The sequence below is a fragment of the Oryzias latipes genome, chromosome 21 (genome assembly GCF_053564925.1).
Source record: "Oryzias latipes strain Hd-rR chromosome 21, Olatipes_Hd-rR_3.1".
NCBI lineage: Eukaryota > Metazoa > Chordata > Actinopteri > Beloniformes > Adrianichthyidae > Oryzias > Oryzias latipes.
This window is the reverse complement of record NC_136257.1, coordinates 32,236,326-32,263,248: the sequence shown is the minus strand read 5'-3', so window position 1 is coordinate 32,263,248 and position 26,923 is coordinate 32,236,326. Positions and strand designations below refer to the sequence as shown.

Here is a 26,923-nt window from a genome sequence, read left to right as displayed (position 1 = left end):
AAGTTCCAAGTTATTTTTATCAATACAAAGACAAATGAGGCTGACCGATGTTTCAGTTTGTAAATTACCAAAAGAAGAAGATTATTTAAGCCGATCACCAGAGGATTCTGGTGACGTTGGAGAGCCTCCTATCAGTCAATGATCACGCTGCCGCCGGCCTGCCCCCGCACGACCTCCAAATGTGTCCGGGCGCCCACTGACCCATGTCAAAAAATCGTCCAGTCGCCATTTAATTTTAACCCCAGCGACTTTAGGTTGCAGCGCATTGGCACTTTGGGATTTGTGACTGCAGTCTAAATTATTTTAAAAGGTTTTCACAACAAAAATAGTCCCATCGACAAAGCTGAAACCACGAAGCCTCTATGTTGACGTCCGAGAGAATCTGCTCGTTTAGATGTCAGGGCTCTTCAGAGAATGGTTACCGAGATAGCAGCTCATTTGACAACATGCCCTGCTATTCTGATTAAAAGAAAACAAGTTTTCCTACTGAAACTAAAGCTAATTTACACTCACGAGCTCACCTGAGGTGTTGACATCTCCACAGGTGCCATTAACCAACACCTTTCCTTCTGGACAGGTACATCTGGCTCCCGTCGGGTTGAGCAGACACATGAATTCACACTGCATTCTCAGGCAAGGATTTGGTGCTTTACACAGGAAAAAAAACAAAAAAAGGTTACTTGATAATTTGCAATCATGTTTGTTTGATGAAAGGCAGCTTACTCTTCATTTCACCTAATTCCTCTTATGAAATGTTTTTTTCTTTCTGAACCAGGAGAGGTTTCAGGGCTAAAACTCAACATATCTTAAAGTAGTGTTCATTTTCTTTTGTCAAGGTGATCAGAGGCATTATAAAGGGCTCTTCTTGAGGTCGTCGGCAGAAAATAGAAAAAAACTCAAGTCTGAATTCATCAAAATAAACTGAACTTGGTTACAGATTTTTAGTATAAGTAAGTGCAAAAGGTCACAACGATGAGCTGACACAGAAATGTAAAGCAACACTTTAATTACAAAATCCCTTTTTCTTTGTTTCCAACGGTGGTGATGATCAACTGGCAGACCACAGCGTTTAATATCTGTAAAATCAGGGCAGAGAATACGTTTCAAAGGAATCTTTGCCATTTAAATGGTTGTCAGGGGTTTTGCTGAGCTTGTCAAGCTCTCACTTCACAGCTTTGACCAGGCCGAGTGCATCCTCTGCCCACAGACTTACATATTCTGCTGCACAGCTGGCCTAATGAGTCTCTGGAGAATAAAAGAGCTGCGCTGCAGGAGAAAAACTGACCAAGACTGAACTGCCTTTTGCTGTTCGCCATTAGCAGCTGACATGAGGCGAACAACAAACATTCGCTGGTTTACTATGGAATTAGACGGAGGGAGGACATGGCTGCATCAACTGGATTTATTAAAAAAAAAACATGCTTCCTGTAAAACTAAAACAGAATCAAATATTTTGAGATAGATGGTCAAAGACGAGATGTTTAAGGTTTAATTAAACTGCTGTTTAGGGGCGGGTTTCTTGGTGTAGATCTCCAAAGAGCTCAGTAACCTGAAAATAAAGTAAAAAAGGGCTTGTACCTGTGATTGATCATTGTCAAATTTTATATTTTTAGCTGTGTTTTAGATCTTTTTCCCAATTTCCTCCTTAAGGTCATGTGAAAAATCTTTTAAACATGTTTTTTTTAAGCTAAACTCATTGCTGCAACACATAACTTGCATTGTAAATTTTCATTAGGGGATAAATTTTCTTCTTCTTTCTTCTTTTCTTCTCTAACAAACTATGTAAAAAACCTAAATATGTTTGTCTTTGCACATTTCACCTAAAAACTGTTCAATTCACCAAATATTTACAAAAAGAAAAACATATAAATAAAACTGTCATGAGCTGTTCCTTAAACCAAACAACTAGCTGCGCTGCTTTTTTTATAGAAAGAAAAAAAAATTGAAAAGAAATGTTGGGAATAGGTGATTATCTTCTTAGGTGCCATCGGCACAAAAGTTACAACACATTTTGAGCTGCATCACATTTGACACCACAATTCTGCAGGATTCACTCTTTTTTCTTGAATTGCAGTTTATTCGCTGCTGCCTGCTACTGAAAGAGAGAGGAGACGCTCGGACGGGGCATTTATCGCAGCGTGAAATGCGTTTTTATAGATGCACCGAGCTTTTTCACTGTTTCAACTCAAAATGGATTAGATCCAGTCAGAAAAGTGCAAATGTCAGCCATCAGCTTCCCATAAACACGGTGCATTAGAAGATGGGCTTCACTAGAAACCGGTCAAACCTTCACTTAGACATGAATACAACAGAATTTATTTTAGAATTACACCTCTTATATTCACACAAATTTAGATTTATCCTCAGAATACTGAATGTAATGGGGTCGGACTAAACGAAACATGAGAGACAAACATGTTTTTCAGTATTTTTAGATCAGTTAAACAATTTAAACTTTTGACCCTTAACTTTTTTAGAAGAAAAATTGCTTTTGAATTGTCATCAAAACATTGAGTTTACTGTCATTGCCAGCAACAATTTCCTTCTATAAAATGCTGAACAGTTGTACTAAAACAGCCCCAAACCATGACTCTTCCACCTTTATTTTTTCTTCTGCAAAATGTAAACAATAATAAAGTGTAAAAATAATCCAAAAACTTTAATTTCTTACCATCTTGCTGTTTGTAACGACTGGAAATGAAAATATTGGTTGGTCTCTCCACTCCCGAGTTGAGAAATTCCACCGTCTGTTTGCCAAATTTGTGAATTTTGAAGACTTCGTTTTTGAGTCCCGTTCCATAGATGTAATCCTCAAATATATCAATCCTGTACGGTTGAGAAAGTCCTGCAGAGTCAGAGGAGAGGAGCGGAAAGGTTCAGATAAATCTCCTGGTGCACTTGCAGCCAAAAGCAAAAAGGCTTTTGAGACTTGCAGTTGATAGAAAGGAAGGGGGTGGAGGTTGTGGGGGCAGACATACAGTTTCGCCCCCCTGAGAAATACAAACAATACTGTTGCAATTATTTGATAAGAAATTGACGAAACCAAAGTGAAGCTTGAATTTTGCAAGTACAAAGCTGCAGTTTGTTTTCCTTTTTACCGTGTCTGTTGCTGATTGTCACCAGGGGGTCTGAGCCATCCAGCCTCATGCTTCCTATCAGCGAGAGCTCAGGATCAGCCCAGTAAATTCGCTGGTTGAAGTAATCAATAGTCAGACCTGTGGGAGGATGAAGGTAAGACATGAATTAGTTTGTTAAATCAAACAGGAACCAAAGCAGGATCCTCCAGTGAAGTTGACCTTAAAGTTTATTTAGCCAAATAAGCAGCGACATGGAAGAAGAGTTTCTTTTCTGCCGCTGTGTGACTTAACATGCCACCCCAGTGTCTTTAAATAGTGAAATCTTGTAATCGTGAACTCTGGCTTTGAGGCATAGCTATATGACAGCGTCTCAGTACACTGAGAATGAGGCTGAAAAAAGGCCAAAGCAGCACTTTGTTAAACTAAGTGTCTCCCTGCAGACAAACCACCAGAATGGCTGTGAAACTCACTCACAGATTCACTTTATGGTATTTTCTTCATCTCCGGCTGCCAAATCTGAATCAACAGATCCAATGTTTGTCATGCAAGTACACATCTTACATCTGCACACAGCACAGCGCCTAATGAGGCCTCTGAAGCCTTAGTCACATACACCCGTATAGGGTTGACCGATTGTGCATGTGATTGTGCTGCTTGCACTTATGACATCCGGGTGATGCTGTCATACCATGCCCTTATATTGGTCCCCTTAGTGAGCCCGCGCGTGCACAGGCTGTGCATGTGACACATAAGTGCCCGTAGGATGTCCACACAAACTACACTTCAGTCGCATACATCCACCCGTAATGGTGGTTGGGACTAAGGCTTAAAAGATTGACTAAGGTGTTTTAAAACACCCACACCTCCTAATCTTCTTCATTAGCCTCTGTGCAAAAACTGTGCACGTGACCATCGAAATCTCCACTGTAGTATTTATGTGTTTATTAATAATTATATCCTGGGGTTAGGATTAGGGTCAGGCAGCGCAGATTCTGTTGACAGCTAAAAAATTTAGTCTTAAAATACTGCAAAATTTTAACTTGTCCGAGCTGCATCTCTGGGTAAAATGAAAAAAACACAAAACAAAAATTAAAGTCTGGGTTTGTTTAGACAGCATGTGTATTCACACTTGCTCCTCTTTTGTCTGCAGGACCCCTGCATTCTAACATCATGACTTCAACATGACAACATGACAATCTGCGGGACCAAACTCTTCAATCATTCCATTAATGAGTAGAAAAAACGGCAGCCTCCTCTAACTGTGGAAATGTCAGGAGTGGAACATAAACGACAAACTAAACAAGTAAAAGGATTCTTTTTTTTTATGTTTCTTCATGCAGACTCTTTGTAGGCTGTGATGGAACTCAATTGGAACCACATGTGCGCAGGCACTGTCAATGTGAGCATTACAAGGAGATCAAACATGCGTGTCCAGCCACAAGGTCACATGAAGGAAGACAAAGCTGGTCAATCGGAACATTTCTTTCTTTAGAAGATCAGAGAGAGCCCTTAAGCTATGAAATGTACCTCAGGAGAGAAGCGCAAGGAAAAATTATTGACATAAAATACCCACCAGTGGGCCTTCTCAAATTTTTTTCCAAAAGGACTCTGCGCAATGATCCATCCATGGCTGACTCCTCTATGTGAGAATGATCGGCAATTACACTCCAGTACATCATTCTGCAGGAGATAAAGAAAAATCCTCTTTAGCTGCATGGATCAAAATGTATAAAAAGGAAAGAAAAAGTGGCATGCGCAGCAAAGTATACACAGCCGAAGAAAAGTATGCATACATTAACATTTCACAGCTGCACAAAACATGATTCACTGCATATTTCTGACAAATTATTCCACCTCTAGTGTTGCAAATATCATAAACCGAGGTAATTAGCAAAGAGGGAAAAAAATAGTCCCACATCTTTATTTGCAAATGAAGCCTCAGTCAGCATTGGTTTGAGTCAAGAGGACTTTTTGGGACGATTTAATGAGAATGTGGCAGCATTCCTATGGTAAAGGACCTCAAAAGAAGCTCAGTTTAGGGAACCTAAAGGTTGACTGGTTACCAGTTTACTTAGTAGTATAGTCTAGATTTGTAAATATGTATAAATCTGCAGTAAGTTGGCTTTATTTCCCAGGAGACATCTTACAAACATTATACAGAGGGTAATGATAGTGGACTTTCAAGTGCATAAACGTCTTTTAAAGCTTTCTTGCACACATTTTTTAAAAAGATCAGCAAGTCAAAACATTTCCAAATGGGAGCTAACTCACCCTCTGGCTGGGTTTACAGTGATGGCGTACGGCTCTCCTGCTATGTCAGTAATCAGCCGAGTGCAGTTTGGTCCCTTAAGTTGTCCCACGTTTATGGAATATCGTAACTTTGTCCAGTGGGCTGTGTAATAGCTGAACCAGTGCATCCGAGAGTGGTCGGTCCAATAGATGTTGCCTGTGATCCAGTCAGCAGAAATGTCGCGGGGACGCCGGAAATCTGAACACTGCAATTCACAGGAGGAACAATGTTGCTGTCTCACTCATGCACAAGTCTGGGTCTTTAACAGACAAAGCAGTGACTAAAAAAAACAAACTGACAGGACAGAAGAGCTGCTTTTGTCTAATTAGAGCTCAGACGTGTTACAAACACTCACAATGTTTCTGATGCTTGATTTGGTCTGGCTCCTTTCAAGGGAGTCTCTGTAAAAAATCCCTCCGGGGTTAAACTGCGTGGCCCAAATAAACTTCTGGTGGTGAAAGAGAACATCCATGCCGATGATGCGAGCATTGTCCTCAATGTGAGTGAGCATTTTGTGCCCCTGGCTGTGGTTATACGGAAACACGAAGCTCCTGATTTCAGTGTCGTTTGCTATGTAGAGCACCCGGTCATCCGGTCCTGCAAAAATCACAACAGTCTCAGACTCAGAATAAATTAAGACAGAATCTGGTTCTGTTAGCCAATCAGAAAGTGACACAATCGTTATTGAAAGACCACTGGGGACGCTTTGAAGATAGCTCAAAAGATGACTTTAGGGTGAAGAGTAACATGCAGACGTTCTCCAGCAGGATTTTCTAGCTGAGAACGTCAGTCACAGTTGCGTAGGTTGTCCTAAGTGTTCAGTTCCTCAAACTGAAATGTAATCCCACACCATCACACTACCTCCACTGTGTGACCATTGCTCCTTTTCTGAGATGCTTTGTTGCCTGCATATGTAACAGGACACACACCTTCCAGGAGAAGTGTTTGTCCAAGTATTTTTGTGTTCTGTTGCTCAGAATATGGATCTAATTTTATCCAAAAGCCTCTTTCTGACTGTTGGAACGCAAAAGGAAAGACTAGTTTGGAATATAACCAAAATCAGATTTTTTTTATTTGAATCATTTAATAAAGCATGTGAGGAAATAACAGAAAATCCTTTGGGTCTCATTTCACTCAGGAATAATAGAAAAACAGCTGTTTAACGAGAGAACTTGGGATCTTACCTTTTGCCACGCAGTTGCCATTAATCTCTTTGTAATTTCGATCACATGTGCATTTAAAGGAGCCTTTGGTGTTGGTGCAGTAATGAGGACACGTGTCAAACTGCACACACTCGTTTATCTCTAGAAAAGGGAACAGAGTTAATTATGAAGCCATTCTGATGACATTTGTCTTTGTCAGTTATTGAATAATGAAGTCAGAAAGGCACCTTTAAGTGTTCTGCTCAGTTCAGGATAAAAACAAAACTCTTCGTGCAGGATTTAAGACTGAAGTTCATAAAAAGGCTATTAGTTTAGTCAGACTCTTATCTGGTGTGAATGTACTTGAACAGAAAATCCTCTTAGTTTAGATTGCTGTTAGAAATAATTTTGATAGAGAGAAAAAAAGAAAAGAAAAAAAAGAAATAATTTTGATATGCACTCAGCTCTAAACCACAATCATAAATCCATACAGCACAAATGCACAAAAGAATAAAAACATGACATATTCCCTTTAATGATTCAAAAAGGGGATACAAAGTCAGAGCAGACAAATACGTTCTCTATATTTTAATTAAAGAACCACAACTTTTCTCACTTTCTCCATGTGAATTCATGCATGACCAGTTTTCATCTGTGAAATATGTGCAAAATGTTCGTAGTGGTTGTGTGACACGACCTTTAGATAGTTAGCAGTAGTTGGGGGTAGTAGTGCCAGATTTTCCTCACTACTCCCTAACCCCTAAATACTATCATGCAGGAATGTTCAGTGACCTGGATTTAATGCATTTTGGACACACTATTCACTACTTTTTCTTTTTTTTAAACACCATATAAAACATCACCCATTCGCCAAAGTAAAAATCGAAAAAATACGAATATTTTATGAAGACTATATATGAACCCTTGTGTTCTGATGTTGGAAACTCGAATAATTAAATAAGAATAATATTATTATGTAATAAATTAAATAACTCGTATGGTAACGTGCAGGACCCTGGTTTTTTTTATTTGTAGATTTGGACCCTCAAAAATGACAAACATCTTCTAAAGTCCACTTTGTAATGAGTAAGACGGCTAATGGAGATCCCTGCTGAAGATGAACGACATCCAAGTTCTCCAGGTTCATCAAACATCAGGATTTTATTTGGTCACATTTTAACCAAAACGTTTTCTAAGTGGTTACAGATTTTTTTTGTTTTCATTCTCAGGGAAAAAAAAGCTATAATCTCAGTTTTGTCCAAAATTCTAAACTCATTTCCTGTTCGATTTACAGAAAACTCCCCCATGTTTTTGACGGTCAGATTACCGGGATAGGCTGTCAGCTAAATAAATGATTGCACTAACAGAGTGATTTGATGTAGACAGATACCTAAAATGCCGGTGCATTACCTTCACACAGGCCTGTGTTTTGGTTCCTTTTAAAGCCAGGCTTGCATTGGCATACAGCATTAACATTTGTCTGGTTGCAGATTGCATCTTCCCCACACGGATTTGTTTTCTTTCCACATACGTCTCCGCTGGAAACTGGGAATAAAAGCAGGTCTTTGATTACAGCTTTGCATCTTGCGCACCTGCTGGGCTTTTCTTTTGATGTGCATCAACCAAGAGGGTGTCTTAATCAGTCATCCTGAACACTGCACACCTCAGACGTGGGCACACATAAATTATCATAAACAACAAAACGCCAGATCTGAAATGAGGAGATGGCCCTGCTTCCTGATAACACCTCGGTGACATTTGGTACTTTGCATCTCTTGAAAAAGCTCCTTTGATCTGCTAGCTGGAGTCAACGCTCGCCGTGCTCACATGACTTGCAGTCCTGCTCGTCGGAGCCGCCGTCCCCGCAGTCGTTAAAGAGGTCACACTGGAGCTGCATGGGGATGCAGCGGCGGTTGCTGCAGGTGAACTCCGTCTTCCCGCAGGGCCGAGGCCTCCCCGCCACCACCTCTGCTTCAGAGCCAGGATCCAGAAAACAAACACAGATCATGGCCTAAGACATTGTAAAGAACATCCCCAGAAAACATAAACAGCATTCATCAAATCAGAAAAATACTTTTTCCCTTCAAGTAAACTGTCCGTTTATGGTATAAAGGTTGTGAACAATAATATAAACATCTGTTACTAATGATCTCGCTGGTAAAAATGTTACTCCAGTTCAGAGTCTTTTTATTCCGACTATATGTTAATGTAGATTCCTTCTTTCTACACAAAATACGTAAAGAAAAATGAGCATCTGACTCCTTCCAACAGCAAAGGAATGAATCCAAGGAGCAGAATGAAGTGGTGGGGATTGGGGCGAGATCGTGCAGACAGATCTAGGAAAGGAGCGTACAATGGTGGGAGGTAATGGACTGAAGGAAGAGATAGATGGGGGGCATCAATGGAATCAGAGGGGAAGATGAATGGTGGACAGAAAGAGTGAGAGAATAATGGAGAAGAGAAGCCATTTGTCCCTTTTTTCCTCCTCAGACAGCCAGTGATGAAGAACGACAGCAATTACGCCTTTGGAGCAATTCGGGGAAAATTAAACAGGCGATTTGCAATTTGAAAAGAGAGAATGGAGAAAAGAAATCAATTAAAGTTAAAAAAAAAGAAGTATTTTTTAGTTCAGCATCTGCTTTTTTTCATCCATCACACAAACACAGGACATCTAGGAAACACATGAAAGCAGTTTCCTAGAGAGTAAACAAAAAAAACAGCCTCCTAAAAACTCAGTCAGCACTCGCTTTGTTTCATAATTACGATCATTATAATAATGTTGCTAATTTTAGTGCATTTTCCTCTGTTTTGCCTTTCTTTAACTTTATGAAGCTGAAGAAAAAGATAATATCAAATAACCTTATGTAAGAGCAACTATTAAAAAGTTGACATTTCTGTATGTGGGAAAACATAAAAATATTCACAATGAGTAAAAATAAAAAAATAAAAATACAAACTCAAAATCTTGGAAATCTATAAATTACAAAAATTGATAAGCTTAACACGGAAATGTGTCACAATCTTGACTGGTGTAGTTGTTTTGGTAGATGATTTTAGTTTTAGTTTTTTTTCTTTCTTTTCTATTTAATTCTATTGTTTTTAAGTGAGTAATGATCTATAAGATGTAAAAATGCATCCATAAAATACTACAAGATCAGGGGTGAGAATTGATGTGATTTTCTTCTTTTTTCTATCGCTATATTTTTCTGTTTATCTTAATTTAAGTATTTTTTGTGTGTGTTTGAAACTAAAACATTAATCAATCAAACCTTTTTTTGGAACAGAACGCGTTGCCAAGTGCAGTAAGAAAATAGCTTTAGAATTATAATAATTTTGATGATAGAAGTTCGGCGCTTTTTAATTCAATTTTACTTCAATTGATAAAAGTACTTACTATCAGACTTTTAAGCCATCATTATTATCCCATTTTTAATTCAAAAACACAATTTCCAAACCAGCTACGCTGCTTAAACTGGATCTTAAGAAAGTAAAACGTGTTTCAAGAAGAAATGTCTTATTTTCTGTCTTGAAGGACAAATAATCTTATCAGGAACGTTTTTCAATTGCAAAAAAAACCAAGAAAAATAAGAAAACATGTCTTAGTGAGTAGAATTTTTTTCTTAAAAAAGAATTCTTGGTAAGATATTTCATTGGCAAATATTTTTTGCTTATTTAAAGAAAATTTTTCACATTTCAGATTTTATTTATTTCTTTTTAGGTGGCCTGTTTTGGAGGTGGACAAACCCTATTTGTCCTGTGATGATAATAATTATGATTACAGAAATGGTCTTTTTTATGTAAAATCCTCACTTTTACTCAACTCATAAAAATATGTACTTTAATTTCCTTTAGAAATGATAAATTTCACATATTTATTCTCCTACACTGCAAAATCTGAAACTTTCAGACCAACTGCAATCATATTTTGATATTTTTTAGAAAGCTTTCCCAGTAGTCTTTTAATTATGATTATAAGGTTTTGAGGCAAAATAAAAATAATCTTGAATTTTTTAAGACATGTTTTCTTCAGAGCGGCAGGAGTTTAATATAACTAACTTTGGGCGGGACTGTTGGCATGGAAGTAACCCTTCGCTGATATCCCATCATCCCATTGCAAAGCAGTGTTTCATATACTAAAGTGGAAAGTTTGACTGCAACTCATTAATAAAAGAAATGATATTTGTCAGAACCTTTTAATAAAAAAAAGAAAACTTTTGATAGAATGTTTCTGGTTTACGCCGCCCGGCCTCAGCGCTCACCACACTGCTCCTCGTCCGAGTTGTCTCCGCAGTCGTCCACCTTGTTGCAGACCTGATCAGTGCGAAGACAGACGTGGTCGTTTCTGCAGCGGAACGGCCTCGTAGGAGGACAGGGGAGTTTCACTGCAGACCCCCCCACACACAACAAAAGCAGAAGGAGACGTCGGAGTGAAGGGCAGCTGCAAGAAAACATACGAACGCTGCCTCCGAGGATTATATGAAGGTCTGTGTTCTAAAATAGACCTACCGCACATGTCTATGTCTTCATCAGAGTTGTCTCCACAGTCGTCCTTGCCGTCGCACACCCATATGTGAAGTTTGCATAAAGTGTTGTTGCAAATGAACTCATCAGCCCGACAGAAGGTAGCGCCTGCGATTACATGGAAGACACATCCAGAAGGCTGTATGGATACTGCATCTCACAACATCATAGCTTTGTTTCTGTTTTGCTCTCAGGATTTAGAAACTTTGTGTTATATTATTATGAAGTCATGTACACTCTCCTATTTTTTTTAATTATTGTTCACTCTTATACCATGGTCTGGGTGTATTCTGGATTCTGATTGGCTTTTGGGATAACCGCACACCTAAAAAAGTAGTTCCGGTCAAAAAGTCCACCTTTTGTGAAAAAAGTGATCCAATCCGAAAAAATAACAAGAATAAAGTACTAAAACTGATTGAATGTTAATTTGTTTTGTCAGTGACCATGGTACAATTACTGACAGACGAAGTGTGCATTATCAGAATTGACGCACTTTGCAGAGGCAACCGTCCTCCGCTCCGGGTTGGAGGGTTCAGGCTTCCACGGCGTGCGTTAATTTCTGATAATGCACACTTCGACGGCCGTTAACCCTAACTTACAGCATGAAGAAACGGCTTACGAGCACTTTTTATATCCCAAACCCTAAAGCTAGGCCCTCCCCCTCCTCTGACGTCACCTACCATGGCTGCAGTCTTCTTCATCGCTGTGATCCATGCAGTCCAACACGTCGTCACAGCGCCAGCGCCGAGGGATGCAGTGCGCCCGGTTCAGACACAGAAACTCATCCTCTCTGCACTCCTTCACACAGCCAATCTGTACGCGCAGAAACGCCGCAGGTCATTGGCCATGAAAAAAGGACAAGAAAAAGAGAGAAGTGCTGTTTTAACATGATTATTTCTGACCTTTGCATCACGCTAAGCTACACTGACCTCATCGGAGCCATCCAGACAGTTGTCGTGTCCGTCACACCGCAGGCTGGCTGACACACAGCCCCCGCTGGCGCACACGTACTCATTCACCGAGCACGAGGGGACGGCTGGAAGAGGCGAAAGGACATTTGTCACAATCCTTTCACCAACCAAGAAATCATCATCATGCATGACCTTTTCCATTTCTCATTCTGTAAAGAGGAAAGGGCTCCAGATCACCATGATTCTGAGGGCAAACGGGACTTCTGAATAAACGCCAACTGAAAGTTTTCTTCAAGGACATTTTTAAAAATCTTTTACACATCAGGACTTTGTTTTTTAATTGATCAAACAATCTGCTTTAGAAAAAATGTTCCCATAGACAACAGAGTTCCAAACGTCATATTTATCGTCAAAATACACAAAAAAAGAGATATTTATACAATATTCTAAGTTGATACTGAGATTTTTTTTATTCCCTCCATCTAAAAAAGACTTTCAAAGACTTCCTCACAACGTTTTTTAATCAAAGTTTCCATCCTCAGACTCCTTTGAAGGAAAAGTTTTCATCGTGTGAATTGAGGTGGAGCTGCAATCCTGACGTCTCACTTCCGTCATGTACCCCGGACTCACGCCTGGCTTTTATCTGTTTCTTTAAAAGTCCACAGTTTGTTTTCAATCTGGTACTTTTCATTAGCTGGCTTGATTACAAATGAGACAGGCAAGAGAAAATGAATCTATTGGCCGTACATGTTTACTTTTCCTCCCTTTACTTTACTTTTTTATTTTTGGAGCAAAAACTCCAGAAATAAACTTTTTCTTTAAAGATGGTGCATCTATTATATATTTACAGGTGTTTTAGTGCACTTTGAAATGAATGAATTCTTTAAAAAGTCTGCTTTAATTTAACTGAGAGCAGGGATCAGGTCAGAACATGAAGGGATAACCAGCAAGAAGATGAAGAGTTTGTGATATCAAAGACGTTTGAATGTTTTTGTTAAATTTAATTAACTTTCCCTGTTTTTCTTCCGAGCATAAAGTTAATTAGTAAAACTGGAGACATTTAAACTTGTTATAACTTTCGTTTTGGAGGACGCATCCACCAACTGGTGTCACTGAATTGTTCAGAAAGGCTGACTCGGCACTTTCCAGTGATTGGCAGGACTGAAACCTTTTTTCTCCCATACAGCAGAAGAGGCAAAAAGTACTGAAACTTCACTGAAACAGGAGACTGGAGACAAAATGTGACAAATGTTGAATTTCAGACTCTCTGTGAACAAATTTGATGTTTAACCGTCCAAAGACTTGGATCTTTTTATTATTGCTTTAATGCAAATAAGAGGTCTGTGCATTGGTCTAGAGCAAGTGCCTCTTGTTATTTTTTTTGTGGGTGTTGTCTCATTGTGTATGTTTTTTTCTGTTGTGTTCTTCATGTTGTAGCTGTGGACTCCTCAGCCCAAGACAAATGTCCCACACGAGTCAATAAAGTATTTATTGATATTGATATTGATTGACTCAACATTGAAACGGGACGCCCCTGATGCTCAAACGGCGTTTGGTGTGAACGCAGCTTTCCATCAATTGTTGCTTGATTCATGGATACCTGTTGCCTGGCAGTTTTTTTCATCCTCTCCCATTTTGCAGTCTTCTTGGCCATCACACACCCACTTTAGTGAGATGCAGTAGTTGTTATGACACTGAAACTGATCGTCAGCGCAGTGAGCCTCACAGCCATTCTGTCAACCAAGAACAAATTCAAATTCAACTTTATTTGTAAAGCAATAAATAGATTATAGTAAGATAAAAGAAATAGTAGTTAAAATAGCCAACAAATTAAAAGTATAATAATAATAATAATAATAATAAAATAAATACATCAAAACCCAACACATACACATCCCACAAGTACAAGCAAAATAAATCAAAGTACTTGTTACCAAGATTTATTCAATCAAATGAAAACATGTGGTCAACTAAAAACTACATAAAGGCTTTACTAAAAAGAGACGAGCTTTAAGCTTTTTCTTAAAAACAGCCACAGTGGATGAAGCCCTGACGTCCTCGGGTCGCCCTCACAAAAAGAAAAAAAACTCCATCGAATCCAAGGAAATACACAAATGTGTGTGTCCTGATAAGCAAAGAAAGAAAATCAATATTTCTGAAAGAAACATCAAAAATGAACTTCAGTGTTTATCAGAAAGAACTAGTAAATCCATTTCTCCTGGCCTCCCTGCTTATTACTGAGTTTGAAGGCTTTGGATTGGAGGATTGAACCACCAAAATGGTTCTCAGACTCCCCCAGGGGAGGGGTCAAATGCAGAGGGCGAACGTTCCTCACCCAGGTATGTTAACTGACCACTGGAGGGACTTCTGCTTAAAAAACAACGTGAGTATTGAGATGTTATGATAATCTTCCAATTAAAGAAAGATTTGGCGTCTTGAAACGATATCAAAACCCAGAAAGTTCAGCCTCTGTGTCCAGGATCAACTTTACAGCCAACATCATGTCAATCAGTGGTTCCCCAAACTTTTTAGATTAATGTCAGACAGCAGTTTTAAAGCCTGGCTGTCAACAATCTTCTTGGGGTTTTCAGGAATTTTTTGTAGGAAACACTGAAATTTTATGGGTTTTTTTTAATTGCAAAGGTTTAAATTATCACTGCTTTGTGTTTGTCATCGGTAAATTGAGACTTCTGGGCTGCAGCTTACAGCAGAAACAGAGACACAGCAGATCTTCCAAGCTCCAGTGAGTCCAGTGGGACTGCTTTGACAAACTGTAATGGTTTCTATTTGAAGTGTCGCTGCTGTCGAGACTCCACACTTCAAACTACAGCAGTTTTGTCACCACCTGTTTGGTGGTTAGGTTAAGAAACAAATATTACAGCAAAAGACCAGAATAGAAATGTTAAATGTAAAAAAAATTGTAAAGATTTTCCTCAGCAACAAGTAACATTTTGATGCTAAGATTCATGCCGTTTTCTTGCAGATGTTGTGCAATAAAGCCCCCAAATCGGGGGTTCCAGCAGTGGAACCAAAACGGAAGACTGCAACAGGAAAAACACAAAAATACTTAAAAGTCGAGTGTGAATGCTTGTGTTTGCAGGTGTCAGTACTTGAACCATGATGACTGAACACTTTGCAGCAGGTTTTTATCCAGGATTGGATCCACTCAGAAAGAAAAGGAAGCAGCAGCAGCAAAGAGGCCAGTTAATAACATTATCATTGACTATTTCACATAAAAAATAATGCTGCATAATAATGCTGCTAATTTGTCTCACATTTAAAATGTTTATTTTTTTACACATTTTTTTATACATTGAAAAGAACCAGAGAAACTATTGTTGATTTTTTTTTAGATTGAATTTTAAATTTACCCAGTGTGGAATGAATTGTTTTATTTGCCAAAAAACTTCTGATGAAAATCAGGATTTCTACTGAATTTCACATTGATTTAATAAATATCAATATTTTTTGCAAAAAATCTGTTTAAAATGTATTTTAAGCCTAGTAATATTTTGCTGGCTGTTGCTGGTAACGACAATCCCATGATGCAACAGTCTTTGTTTTTAGATATGGTAGTTACTGAATTAGATAAAAATATTTTAACCACATCGGTTAAAAAGGAATGTTAATGTTAAAGTTAATAATGCCATAAAAATTATATGCCACAAAACTAAAAGTAATGAATAAAAATGTCCCTTTGAATATGAGATGGTCAAAAACAAATTTTAGTGGAAATTCTTGTGGACAATTTTAATCCCAGATTAGAAAACAAAAATTACAAAATTGGAAAAAAATGATAATTGTTAAATAGAAAGAGGAAAATTAAGTAACAATAGTTACAGTGTGCTGTTTTAAACAAAGGTTAATTGTGTCTATGAGGCAGATTTTACACCACATTCCGTTATTTCTGGATTATAAACCGCTACTTTTGTCACATGCTTTCGGCCCTGCGGCTTATTCAATGATGTGGCAAATTTATGATTTTTTTAATGCTTTTTTTCTAACGGCCGCTAGGGGGCGCTCGAGCAGAAAAGGTAAGAGTGAGACAGGGGGAATAGGGCATATGTGTCGAGGAAGAGGCAAGTTGAAGGTAAATTCTTGCTTTGTGAATGAATAGCAGGAACAGACCCTCATCATGGAAAATGCAAGAAGAAATGCATATGACACAGCTTTCAAGTTAAAAGCAGTGTGAAAAAATCCACCATCACCAACGGGTTTTGAAAAGCTGGTCTGCTGCTGATGGAGAGGACAGCGCAAGAACAGGAGAGAGTTTACCTCAGAGAGACAACGACAACGAGGGAGAGACTGAGATCGAGTGTGGTGAAGAATGTCTGACGCTATTCGAATCCACACTGAGGAGGAAGACTTCCATGGTTTCAGTGCACAGGAGGCAAGTGCCGCGCAGGGGCCTATAAATTACTGCTGCTCTCAGTGACTTTTACCGGTATGTTTTTTTTAACCAGCCCTGTTAGTGCTGTTACCACCATATTACTGCCGTGTTACTGCCGCGTCACAGGCACTGTTTGGAATACAGCTGTGACGGGGAGGGATTTTTGATCACCGCGGTGATGGAGCAGCAGGAGTTGCAGTGTCAACACCCCCCCCCTGCTTTTATTACAGTCCTCCTTCACCATGTATATAAAACATGAACACACGCCGTCCCTCCTCTTTCTTACACACGTGACGTGCGGTTTCACCACATACACATCCTCAATCTACAACACATGTTTCAATGTGGGCACATGCGGCTTATGGACAGGTGCGGCTTATGTCTGTACAAAATGGTTTATCCTTTAAAAATATCATGGTTGCGGCTTATAATCAGGTGCGCTCTATAGTCCGGAAATTACGGTATTAATTTGGTATTGGAAAGCCTAATTCCTTTATGCCAATAAAACCCATTTGTTTTGTTTTCAGATGATAAAGACATTCACAACTAAATGTGTTAATATGCAAAGACATACATATTAATACATAATTAGAAATGGAGGATAAAAAAAGATTTTTATAAAGTTCTCACAAAAACAGAAAAATCCCCATAAGTGTGCTCTGATAATGAATCGTGATGCATAATATTACGGTCCTGTATTCTTGTTAATTTATTCCTTTGTTCTACATTTGCACAGCAATTTCTACACATAATCCGTCTCCATGCAAAGTGCTCCTAATAAACCCGGAAATATTTGCCTCCCTGGAGTCAACTTTCTGAGTCAGACTAGTCAAATAATTTCAGGATGAGAAGACGTCTTTCCATCAGCAGTGAAAGCTGAATTTATCTGAAGATGACTCTAATTATACAAATACAGCTGTGAATTAGACGGCTCAACGTGAATTCTTGACCACTGTAGTCCTGTTAGAGTCAGTGCTCACTTTGAAAAACATTTAAGTTTTTCCTCTTCTGATTCACCACAATTAGAATAAAGAAATAATCAGAAATGCATTTTTGATCTTATATTTTTTACATGTATCCTCCATCGTGAGAAAAATGCCAAAATAACCTTATAGAAACTCCAAAAACACGATTTTCATCGGAGTAAGTTTTTAAAGGGTTAAACTTTATGACCAAAAACTTTGGCTATGACTTTGATAAACCACAGAACTGTTGTAAAACTGTCAACATTAGTTTGAATGAAGAGTCAGCAGCAGCTGTGTTATTGCAAGATGGAATTGTTATTTCTGGGCTCTACTGCTGCCGCGGCTCGTTGCTGCACCAAACCCCCGACGGTGGATCGAAATACAACAAATTCATTAACTGATCCATTAATGAGGATCACCTACGTGAGGAAAACAAAGACACAACTTTTTCCATGGACGTGAGCATGGCCACGCCCACATTTGGAGTCTTCAACAGGGTTCACTGGTTTCTCATTGTTCAAAAAGACGCTGTAAACTGGAACGTGTCCTGGACATGTGTTTTTTGTTTTGTTTTTTAATAAGCACAAATCATCACCCTTCCACTGTTGAGCGCTATAGTATTTTTGTGCGTCCATGGTCCAGAGGCAGAGGTCCGCATTGTTCCTGGCGGTTATGTGTTGGCGCCAGTGTTCGGCAGCAGAGTTGCCATTGGTGTGTGAATGTGTGTGTTTACTTATGGGCAATGTGGGCGGTCACCCAGAGTGCAATCTTGTAGTGGGACACACATAAAAGAAAAAATAAATGTTTTTTTTTCTTTCTAAATGGTAAATACTTGTATAGTGCTTTTCTACCTTCCTTGAAGCTGCGGGGGACAACAGCACTGGCGACAAGCTATAACCACCAGAGGCAATTTAGTGTCTTGCTCAAGGACACTTCGACACATAGGCGGGCAAGGTGGGAATCAAACTTGCAATCTTCTGCTTCAATGTCGCTACACCACCGTGGCACCTCTGGACTAAAACAGCCCATTTCCACAAGAAGTTATTGAAATATGCTCTAGGGCGTCTCTACTATTTGCTACTGCAAAGGATGTGAAAAGCTAGTACAAAGGACAAAATGCTACTTCCTGATAAGTGAATGAATAAATAAACAAATGGTTTTTCATTTTGTAAGTGAATTAAGTTAAAAAAAAAAAAAAAACTGCCAAACTAGCCAGGACCGCACTTTTTGCCTTAAGAGAAGGCAGTAAATTACTATACGTATACCCCATTTACCATTTATTGTTGGTGCAGGGTATGATGTCCAGTCGTTACCACACTGGTCTGATTTGTTTTCCCCTTGAGGCTAACTACAAGCTAACATTTCCAACAGACAATATGTGTTTAGACGTCCTTCATTTTTGCTACTACTGGACTTTTAAAATCTAGCATGTCAGATGTTGGAATATTACTGAACGACTCTATGAAGATTGTCAAATTCACATGCACATTGTTGTTTTTCCCTTCTGTGATGCCCAAATGAGTCAAGTAAAGGTAATAAAGCCTATTTAGGTCAAAGTAACTATGGCTTCATTTGTTTAAAAAAACAACACTATTTACTACACCAATTTAATGTTTTGTCACAGGCCTAGAAAATCTGGTCTGGACACTCTACATATTGGAGCAGGACATTTTCTAGACACTGACCTCATCTGAATTATCCAGGCAGTCGTAGTCTCCGTCACAGCGGAATCGGGAGGAAATGCACTCTCCATTTGCGCAGGCAAAATCCTTGTGATTACAAGTGACTGGCTCTGCGAGGGGAGAAGATAAAAGATAAAAATGATGCCAAACTGATCATTTTTCAGCATCGTACACAACAGCCACCCCCGGCTATAGCTACCAGCCAAACACAGTGCTTAGGAAGCCATGCAAATGCCTTGGCAAAGACAGTCTCTTTATCTAATTAGTGTCATTTTGTATTAGAAGTGGATAAACTGGCAAAGCTGATCAGAATGTAAATACATTCATTGCCGCTCGCACAATAAGGGACGCTGACGTTCCCTCTGAAGCCAGAAATCTTGTATCTGCCATTTAGTGAGTCCCTGAGGGCAACATTAGAGAGCAGCTAAACAGCTGGATCAGATCCACTGTCTGGGCCCTCCCCCTTGTTATCATGGACTGTTAGCTAGCTCAGGGTGTGTGTTATGAGTTTTTGCTGCGGCAAAGACTCCCAGCAGGCATTGCAGCAGAATCTGATTTACGGCCCCTTCATCATCTGCCGGTCCACCTGCTTATTATTTTTTAATTTTTTTTTTCCTCTTTCTTTTTACCATCCATCCAACACTTGACCGGCTTTTATTTGCATTTTAAGTGACATTAATAGGTGTGGAGACTCTAGTCAGCTAATATATCATGGAAAATATGCAGACTCAGCAAAAGCACGCAAAAGGTATGCATATACTCATAATGTGCAGCCAAACAATTCTGCACAAACACACAGGATGTGAGGTTTAACAAGGTGTGTCTTTCCGTGAGCAGATAAGAAGCAGCTTTGCTTTCCTCTCACAGTTACAGGCAGCAGCCGTTTCCTCAAGGCTTTATAGCGAGCGAGCCGCCATTGGTCAGAACAGACACGGTAAAAGCCGATAAACCAGATGAGGGAAGAAACTCACTGCAGTTGTTCTCATCGGAGCCGTCCCCGCAGTCGTTCTGGCTGTCACACCTCCAGTGATCCGGGATGCAGTTGTTATTCTCGCAGCGAAATTCATGAGGTCCACAGGTCTTTTCATCTTTTTCATCAGGAGCAAAAAAGAAACACAAAGAGGAATGTGGCTTCAAAGTGCATGAATATTAATGAGAACCAGCTATCATATTTTCAACGTGCACTCATAATTTCCTCAGGGTTTCTCGGAGCAAGTCTGACTCAGAGTTCAAAACGGAGCGTTCACTCAAGGGGCCACCCCGCCTCAAGATGAAATACCTCAACATTCATCCGCAACACTTTTTGACACGAGTTTGGTAAAACTAAACATTTATGAATCCTACAGCTCAGGGAAGATTTTAGTAATCAGACATCTCTTTAGTATAAAGTAAAAAAGTTAAAAAAGAGTCTATTTTTTCGCCTCATTCGCTCATATACAGGGAAATCATGAAATGATGAACATTTTAGTCTCCCGCACTAACAACTGACAAACAACAAGGATTAAAAAAATAGGGCATGCCTAGAAATATATAAAAAATTCATCTAAAGTGATACGAAACAAGCGTCAAACACAAAACTCGGACATGACGTCACACACATATAGTTTCCTGGTTTCCTGCATTCTCCTAAACAAATTATACATCATTTTGGCATTACCCTACTACCCTCTTCCGATGAACATTTTTTGCAGACACAGTCAGAGATGATGGCTGCATTAATGTTGGTATGTGAGAAGAAAGAGATGCGAAAAAAAAGCAGATTCTGCCTGATTCTCCTTCCAGCACCACAGCAGGAGAGAATCAGAAGGGGAAGCAGACAGTGATTCATTAAGCCGCAGCTCTGTCACAAGCAGCATTTAAAAGATATGACAAAAGAAATTGGAGCCATGTTTCTTGTTTAGGACAGCGCTCATTATCAAGCTAACAAGGCCAGCTTTCTGAGCTGCGCATCGCTCCATCAAAAACAAAAAGGCACATTTGAAAAAAGCACGACTGGTTGGTTTTGCCTGTTTGCAAACTTTTTAGGCAACTTTAAGAAAACTTTGAAGCATTTCAAAAGTAAAAAAAAACACAAGATAAAACCACTTTAATGGCTGAAGTCATCCTTTTTTCCTATAACTAGAAATAAAAAAATGACCCTGTAAAAATAAGGAGGTAGAATGTGAGGGGGAGGAGTCATCACAGCTGTGTTGATGACCACGACTGCTGAACGCCATCTGCAATAAGATCCTCAGGAACAGATGGGCAGGCATTTGATCAAACTCACACAAACATGAGGAAAAACATGACAAAAATGACTCATTACAGCTGGTAACGGAAACTCAAAAAAATGTGATTCCAAACTCTTAAAGTTTTATCTTTTTACTGATTTACAGGGGGTGAAAGTATGCTGGGAAATGAAAAAGGCATCTCATTTCCTGCTGATTGCATGTGAGACTCAGATAAGCAGCATCACAGCAACTCATTTTCATTTCTCTTTTACAAACGTCTGTTTGTAAAAAATATGATTGAACTACAAAGATGATTTGTTCCAAAGAGACGCACAATACCAAAAAGTTGAAGTGACAAAAAAAAAAAAAACAGCTGTCAAGATACAACAAGGGACAATATTATTTTAAAAGTACAAAAATCCATGTACAACTGGAATTATTGTGACATTGAATTAACAAGTTACTTTTTTGAGGCTTACGGTAAATCTCCCTGGGCTGCAACGACTCATGGCAACAGCGAACAGGAAGCTTCCTAAATGTCTCAAAGCTTTAGTGGGGGTTCCTGGCTCCTTATGAATCTCAGGGCTGTGTTCAGGTCTCTGGTTTTTCTGTCTTCCAAACACTGCACAACAAACTTTAAAGATCCACTCCGGTGAAAATGGTATTTTAGAGTTTTTTAACATGCTGTTGTGGCATTTGTCTGATGATAGAGGACATTTACAAATGAAATTAAGCTTAAATTTGAATTTCTGAGTATTTCTTTATTCAAATGGTTATGAATCAGCAGCAGATGAAAAAAAAGGAGCTTCTTTATGATGTAGTGAATACACTAGGTGGAGGGAAAGGGGGCGGGGTTGTCCCATGCCAAAAGTCCCGCCTATAACTCAGAGGCAAATTTCTGATGATCTCTTGCTGCTCTCCAGAAACTGTGTCCTAGAAAACACAGGTTTTTTGATTTTGGCTAAAAACAGCACAATGATAACCAAAAGACCACAACGAACGTTGGACTTTAAATAAAGTCGGCTATGTCTGAAGCGTTTCAAATCAATGTTCAAGGAATAGCAAATTTCACATAAAGATTGGGAATTTCATTTGAACTATTGAAGAACTTTAACTTCTCAGAGAAATTAGACTGACGCTACGTAAAAGTGTAACATGTAAAGCGTGTTCTTGAACAGGCATTTAGCATATGGTGTTCACACTGGACTTTTGTTAACTGATACTAGTGCATGTCCACCATCTACAAATGTTCCAGGCTTTTTCTTTCACAGCTCTATTCCAAGATATGAAAAACTTCGTGTCATATAATTCTGGACGGGTTAGAAGTGCAATTATTTCTGCCTGATGATCAATTTTCAAAAGGTTGGCACTGCTGTAAATTAAAAGGGATGCTTTTTGTAAATCATTAACAAATCAGAGTTCCTAATTGGTCAAATTTCAACTGGTTTAACTTTCAACGCACGTTCAATGGCCCCACGTTTTGCACGTAGACGTAGACACCGTTTTGCCCAAAAACGGCCTTAAAAATATGCGTAGCGATGCCTGAACGCTAAGGCTTTGAAAGCAGAAGCCCGAATATATGGGTGTTCATATGGACTTTTCATTGAAAGTAATTGCTTACAAAAACGTTACGGTTACATCCCACTGAGCGTTCACAGCCAAAAGAAAAACAACAACGAAAATCAGCCCAACCAATCTCAGTCTAGTTCAGTGAGCCAAAAAGTGTGGAAAATGATAAAACAATCCAGCAAGGAAGTTGGCAATCAATGAATTTAATGGGTGACTTCAAGCACCAAACACAAGGATGTCGTGTCTGTAAACAACCAGCTCATTTTTTTGTCCAGATTTTGTAATGGCTTTAGTGCATCACTGGTGCGACTTAAATTCAATGAGAAACCAGCAAATGTAGCAGGAATTAGTAAAAAAGACCTGTCACTGCTAAGTAAGGCAGTTCAAAAGTTTACCCTGATTCAAAAAGGTGGGTGAAGATTTGAAACGTCACAATCCCTAAACAAAACAGCCACCAACTTAGCTCTAATATTTAAAAGCTTATTAACATTAGGTAACAAGTGTGGTTGTAAAAAGTGTTTCTATGTATAAAATAAATGAAGAGTCATCAGAATAAGAAGGCAGCAGAAATTAGACGGAGAAGCTGCCTCTGCTGTGTGCTCCTAAAACGGTTAACGGTTAGCAGCTGGATTTCATTTTCATAGGATTTAATAAAAAGAAACAGAGTGCTGCAGTTTGCTACTGCGCTGTTGCATATTTTTCAAATGACAGCATGTATAATCACCATTTATCAACATTTATGTCTCCAAGTATTTATGTGGAACACCAGTAAAAAGCTTCACACAGCTCTGCTGCAGGCAAGATGGCAGAGATGTCTGGCACTCATTGAGCTGAATTGACTTTGATTCATGCACATTCAATAAAAATAATACTCTAACAACTGAAGAGTACATTGCTGCTGAGATAGTAATTTGAACAGCTTCATACATATATATTAGGCATTCTTCTGTTCATGATGCTGAGTTGCATTAGAAAGACAAATCCTGTAAGAAGTTCATTCTTTGTTGTCAAGGTTTAGTACTTTTACAGTAAAATGCTGTAAAGGTTCATTGGTTCCGTCTCACTGCTTCCTAAATGAAGGTCATTTGAAAAAGAAGGGGTTGAATGCTAGTTCAGTTTATTGAATTCTATATATCCTTTGATATGACGAACACGTGCCGAGTCTGTTTCAGTTTTCTATAACTTTAATCTTTTTTTTTCTTTTTGGTTGCCGTGGTGAAATTGCCTAATTTTCTTTTTGCTAGAAAAAAATAAACTTTGCATCCATTAAAGGGATTCATTTCGGCTCATTTTCAGTCTTATGTGGATTCAGCCAATAAATAAACTAAAGGCTCTCAAACACTGAAGCCTTTGTCCCATGTGTGGGGGGCCCAGGCGATCAATGTTTTTGGGTTGTCCTGCAGTTCCTTTGAGGAACGTCCAGCATCCTCAATCGACTTCAATAAGATGGGACGTACCATTGTCGTGTGTGTGGTAACTGTAAGGTTAATGGAAGTAGCACAAGCTTATGACTTACAGGTAATGCTGTCAATACAGTGCCCTTACACGCCACTCTAGTGGCTAGTAAGGTGCGAGTACTGGCTCCAGACTCACCGCACACCTGTGGTGCATGCAACAGGGTGGGCACAAGACATGAAATTACCAATAGGATGTGTCCGCCTATAGGGTGTCTACACAATCTACGCTCTGATTTTTTACAGTGTTGCCAGAAGAGAACATTCTCTAAACACTACCTAATTTCTACCTCTTGCACATTTGACATGTTTGCACACAAATTTTGTGCGCAATTTTTTTTTCTTTTTCACAGTTTATATTTGTACACCTGTACATGTTGTACATACTGATTTATTTAGTATTATATTTCGTTATTTTTGCACAGAAATGCTGATGCTTCAATTTCATTGTACAATGGACAATGACAATAAAAGCAAATCTAATCTGATCTCATCTAAATCGACCAAAATGTCTGCGTCTGAGGCAGGAGTTCTATTTCCCGTCTGTTGATGCATCCATTTTGCGGCAAAAATCTAGAAAATTGAAAATTAGATGTACTTTCAAAATAAAACTTAAAAAAAAAGACATTTTACATTTAAGCTGATGTGCCAACACGATAATGCATCCGGAAAATACCACTGTCCGTTTTTGCCAAAGAAATCAAAAGTTTAACTTTGGCATACACACAGAAACAGAAAATACTTTTTACAAGAACTCAGTGAGGAAGGAGGGTGCATGAGGCCCGACTGCCAAAGTTTTGGATTTTGATGATAAAATTGATGATAAATTGAATTGTTAAATGGAACAAGAAACAAAAGGAGATCCATTGACAAAGCTGCCACGAGCATAGACGGCCACTATCCAAGGGGGAGGAGGGATGGACCGAAGAGCCACTGGAGGCAATGTAAACCAACTGATAGTCGTGAGACGGACTCTCCTTGCAATGCAAAGGTGACACAACACAGACGAGCAGTATAAATCAAGCTGCACGCTAGGAGCGCGCACGTCGCACATAAACAGTGCTGTCGGACTCCTTGCACAGTCAGCAGGGTTGGACGGGTAAAAAATACCACCTGTGTCTCACCTACTTCACCCTTAGTTACAATAATGTGTTGCATAAGTGTTTACTACCACCTGTCGCCCGCAGCATGCCATAGAAAAAAATGAGCATGAACTTTTTCTCTCTGCAGGTTGACTAAGCGGTCTATGACCTTGAAACTTAGTGCGGGTCACCTACTTCCAGGTTTGAGCATTCTCACCTGCAGACAGACAGTATCCACCCAGAAGGGCAGTTGGGACTAAGACTCCAGACTCACCACAGTTAGCCTCGTCTGATCCATCTGCACAGTCTGGGTCCTCGTCACAAACCCACAGCTTGGAGATGCAGTGCATGGAGGCTTTACACTGGAACTGGTCTGGGGAGCAGGTGCTTTCAGCTGTTTTTAGAGACAAAGCATGTTTAAAGACCACAGAGGAAGTCAATGAAGATGCCCTGCATTCTCATTTTCAGTCTTATACTTTAACAAGGCGGGAGGCGCACTCCACATTGTTTGAGGTAGCATTTTAATTTCAGCGTTCATTATAAAGGTGCATTCAAAGTTGCATCCAATCATGCTGGGTGTCTAAGCTGGGTTAGAGTAATTAGCTTCCCTTTAATTAAAGTCACCCTTTTTTTCCCTGACCTTCCTCCGTTTCCCTCCTCCCCTCTGTAACCTTTTTTGTAATCACGGCAAAGACAAATAAAGCGGTCTGAAGGACTTGAATGGGGTGTCATGTTCTGATGAGCTATATCATAGCAGAGAAAGTCTGATCCTCTCTGTGATTCTGTATCTAATCCCTTTTCACAGAAACTGCCATAAAGGAGGCTGTCTGAGGAATACTTGATGAGCTCAATGCAAATGCTCGCATGCTGTCCAAGCACAGGCATAAATTCCCCATTTTAATGCTGCACAGTTAAGGTGATTGCTGTGAGTCTATTAGGTTTTATTCCTGAAAGAACTTCATGAAACTCTCCCATTTTTTATAGAATGTCAGGCCAGACTGATGAACTCCTCCCTGTCTCGAGGTACAATGAATCTCCTCAGCACCACGAGGCTGAAGGGACGATGCAGAGACTCACGGCAGTCTGTCTCATCTTCTCCGTCCCCACAGTCGTCCTGACCGTTGCAGCGCAGGTTGAGGGGGATGCATTTCTGTTTCCTGGTGCACTTAAATTGTCCAGACAGGCAGATATAGGTCTCTGAAATAAAGAGATAAAAAAAGGAGAGGTTAAAAAAAACAGACAGGGTTCAAATAATATTTTCCGCATAAAAAATATATATAAACAATAAAATGTGGTTTGTTTCAGACTATTATTATTATTTAGTAAACAAAAAATAAAAAGGCAACACAAATGGCAGTTGAAATAAAAAAAAAAAAGCTTGCATTCTTATTTTTCAAAGTAATAACCTCCAAATTTAGGTTATCATTAGAAAGATAACAAGAATGTCTATAACGACAACGGAAACACTTTTGTTATTTTTACCTTTTATTTCTAAGGTATACATCTTTGACTTTAAAGGATAATGATGCTTCTTATACTGTTTTCTTCTAAAAGCTTCTCTCTCCAAAATCCAGGAAATCATACTTTTCTTGTCCATAATGTTTTTGAAAAGAAAATTTGTTAAAGCCAC

At 39.2% G+C, this 26,923-nt stretch overlaps 1 protein-coding gene across 9 annotated transcripts in view; it reads right to left on the bottom strand.

The window, feature by feature from the left end:
* Positions 1-26,923, bottom strand: part of lrp1bb (low density lipoprotein receptor-related protein 1Bb) — a 389,546-nt gene that overhangs the window by 17,926 nt on the left and 344,697 nt on the right. For 8 of the 9 annotated variants that reach the window (XM_078939203.1, XM_078939200.1, XM_078939197.1 and 5 more), the window contains 18 exons: positions 26,371-26,490; positions 25,568-25,687; positions 19,950-20,066; positions 18,982-19,088; positions 13,542-13,674; positions 11,960-12,066; positions 11,711-11,843; positions 11,016-11,138; positions 10,769-10,891; positions 8,337-8,480; positions 7,920-8,054; positions 6,552-6,671; positions 5,723-5,964; positions 5,349-5,572; positions 4,651-4,757; positions 3,099-3,215; positions 2,672-2,845; positions 522-647 (listed from right to left, as the gene is read on the bottom strand). In XM_078939203.1, the coding sequence (XP_078795329.1) occupies positions 522-647; positions 2,672-2,845; positions 3,099-3,215; positions 4,651-4,757; positions 5,349-5,572; positions 5,723-5,964; positions 6,552-6,671; positions 7,920-8,054; positions 8,337-8,480; positions 10,769-10,891; positions 11,016-11,138; positions 11,711-11,843; positions 11,960-12,066; positions 13,542-13,674; positions 18,982-19,088; positions 19,950-20,066; positions 25,568-25,687; positions 26,371-26,490 (2,472 nt within the window). The remainder of the gene's footprint in view (positions 1-521; positions 648-2,671; positions 2,846-3,098; positions 3,216-4,650; positions 4,758-5,348; positions 5,573-5,722; positions 5,965-6,551; positions 6,672-7,919; positions 8,055-8,336; positions 8,481-10,768; positions 10,892-11,015; positions 11,139-11,710; positions 11,844-11,959; positions 12,067-13,541; positions 13,675-18,981; positions 19,089-19,949; positions 20,067-25,567; positions 25,688-26,370; positions 26,491-26,923) is intronic. The other variant, XM_078939196.1, reaches the window with a different exon arrangement.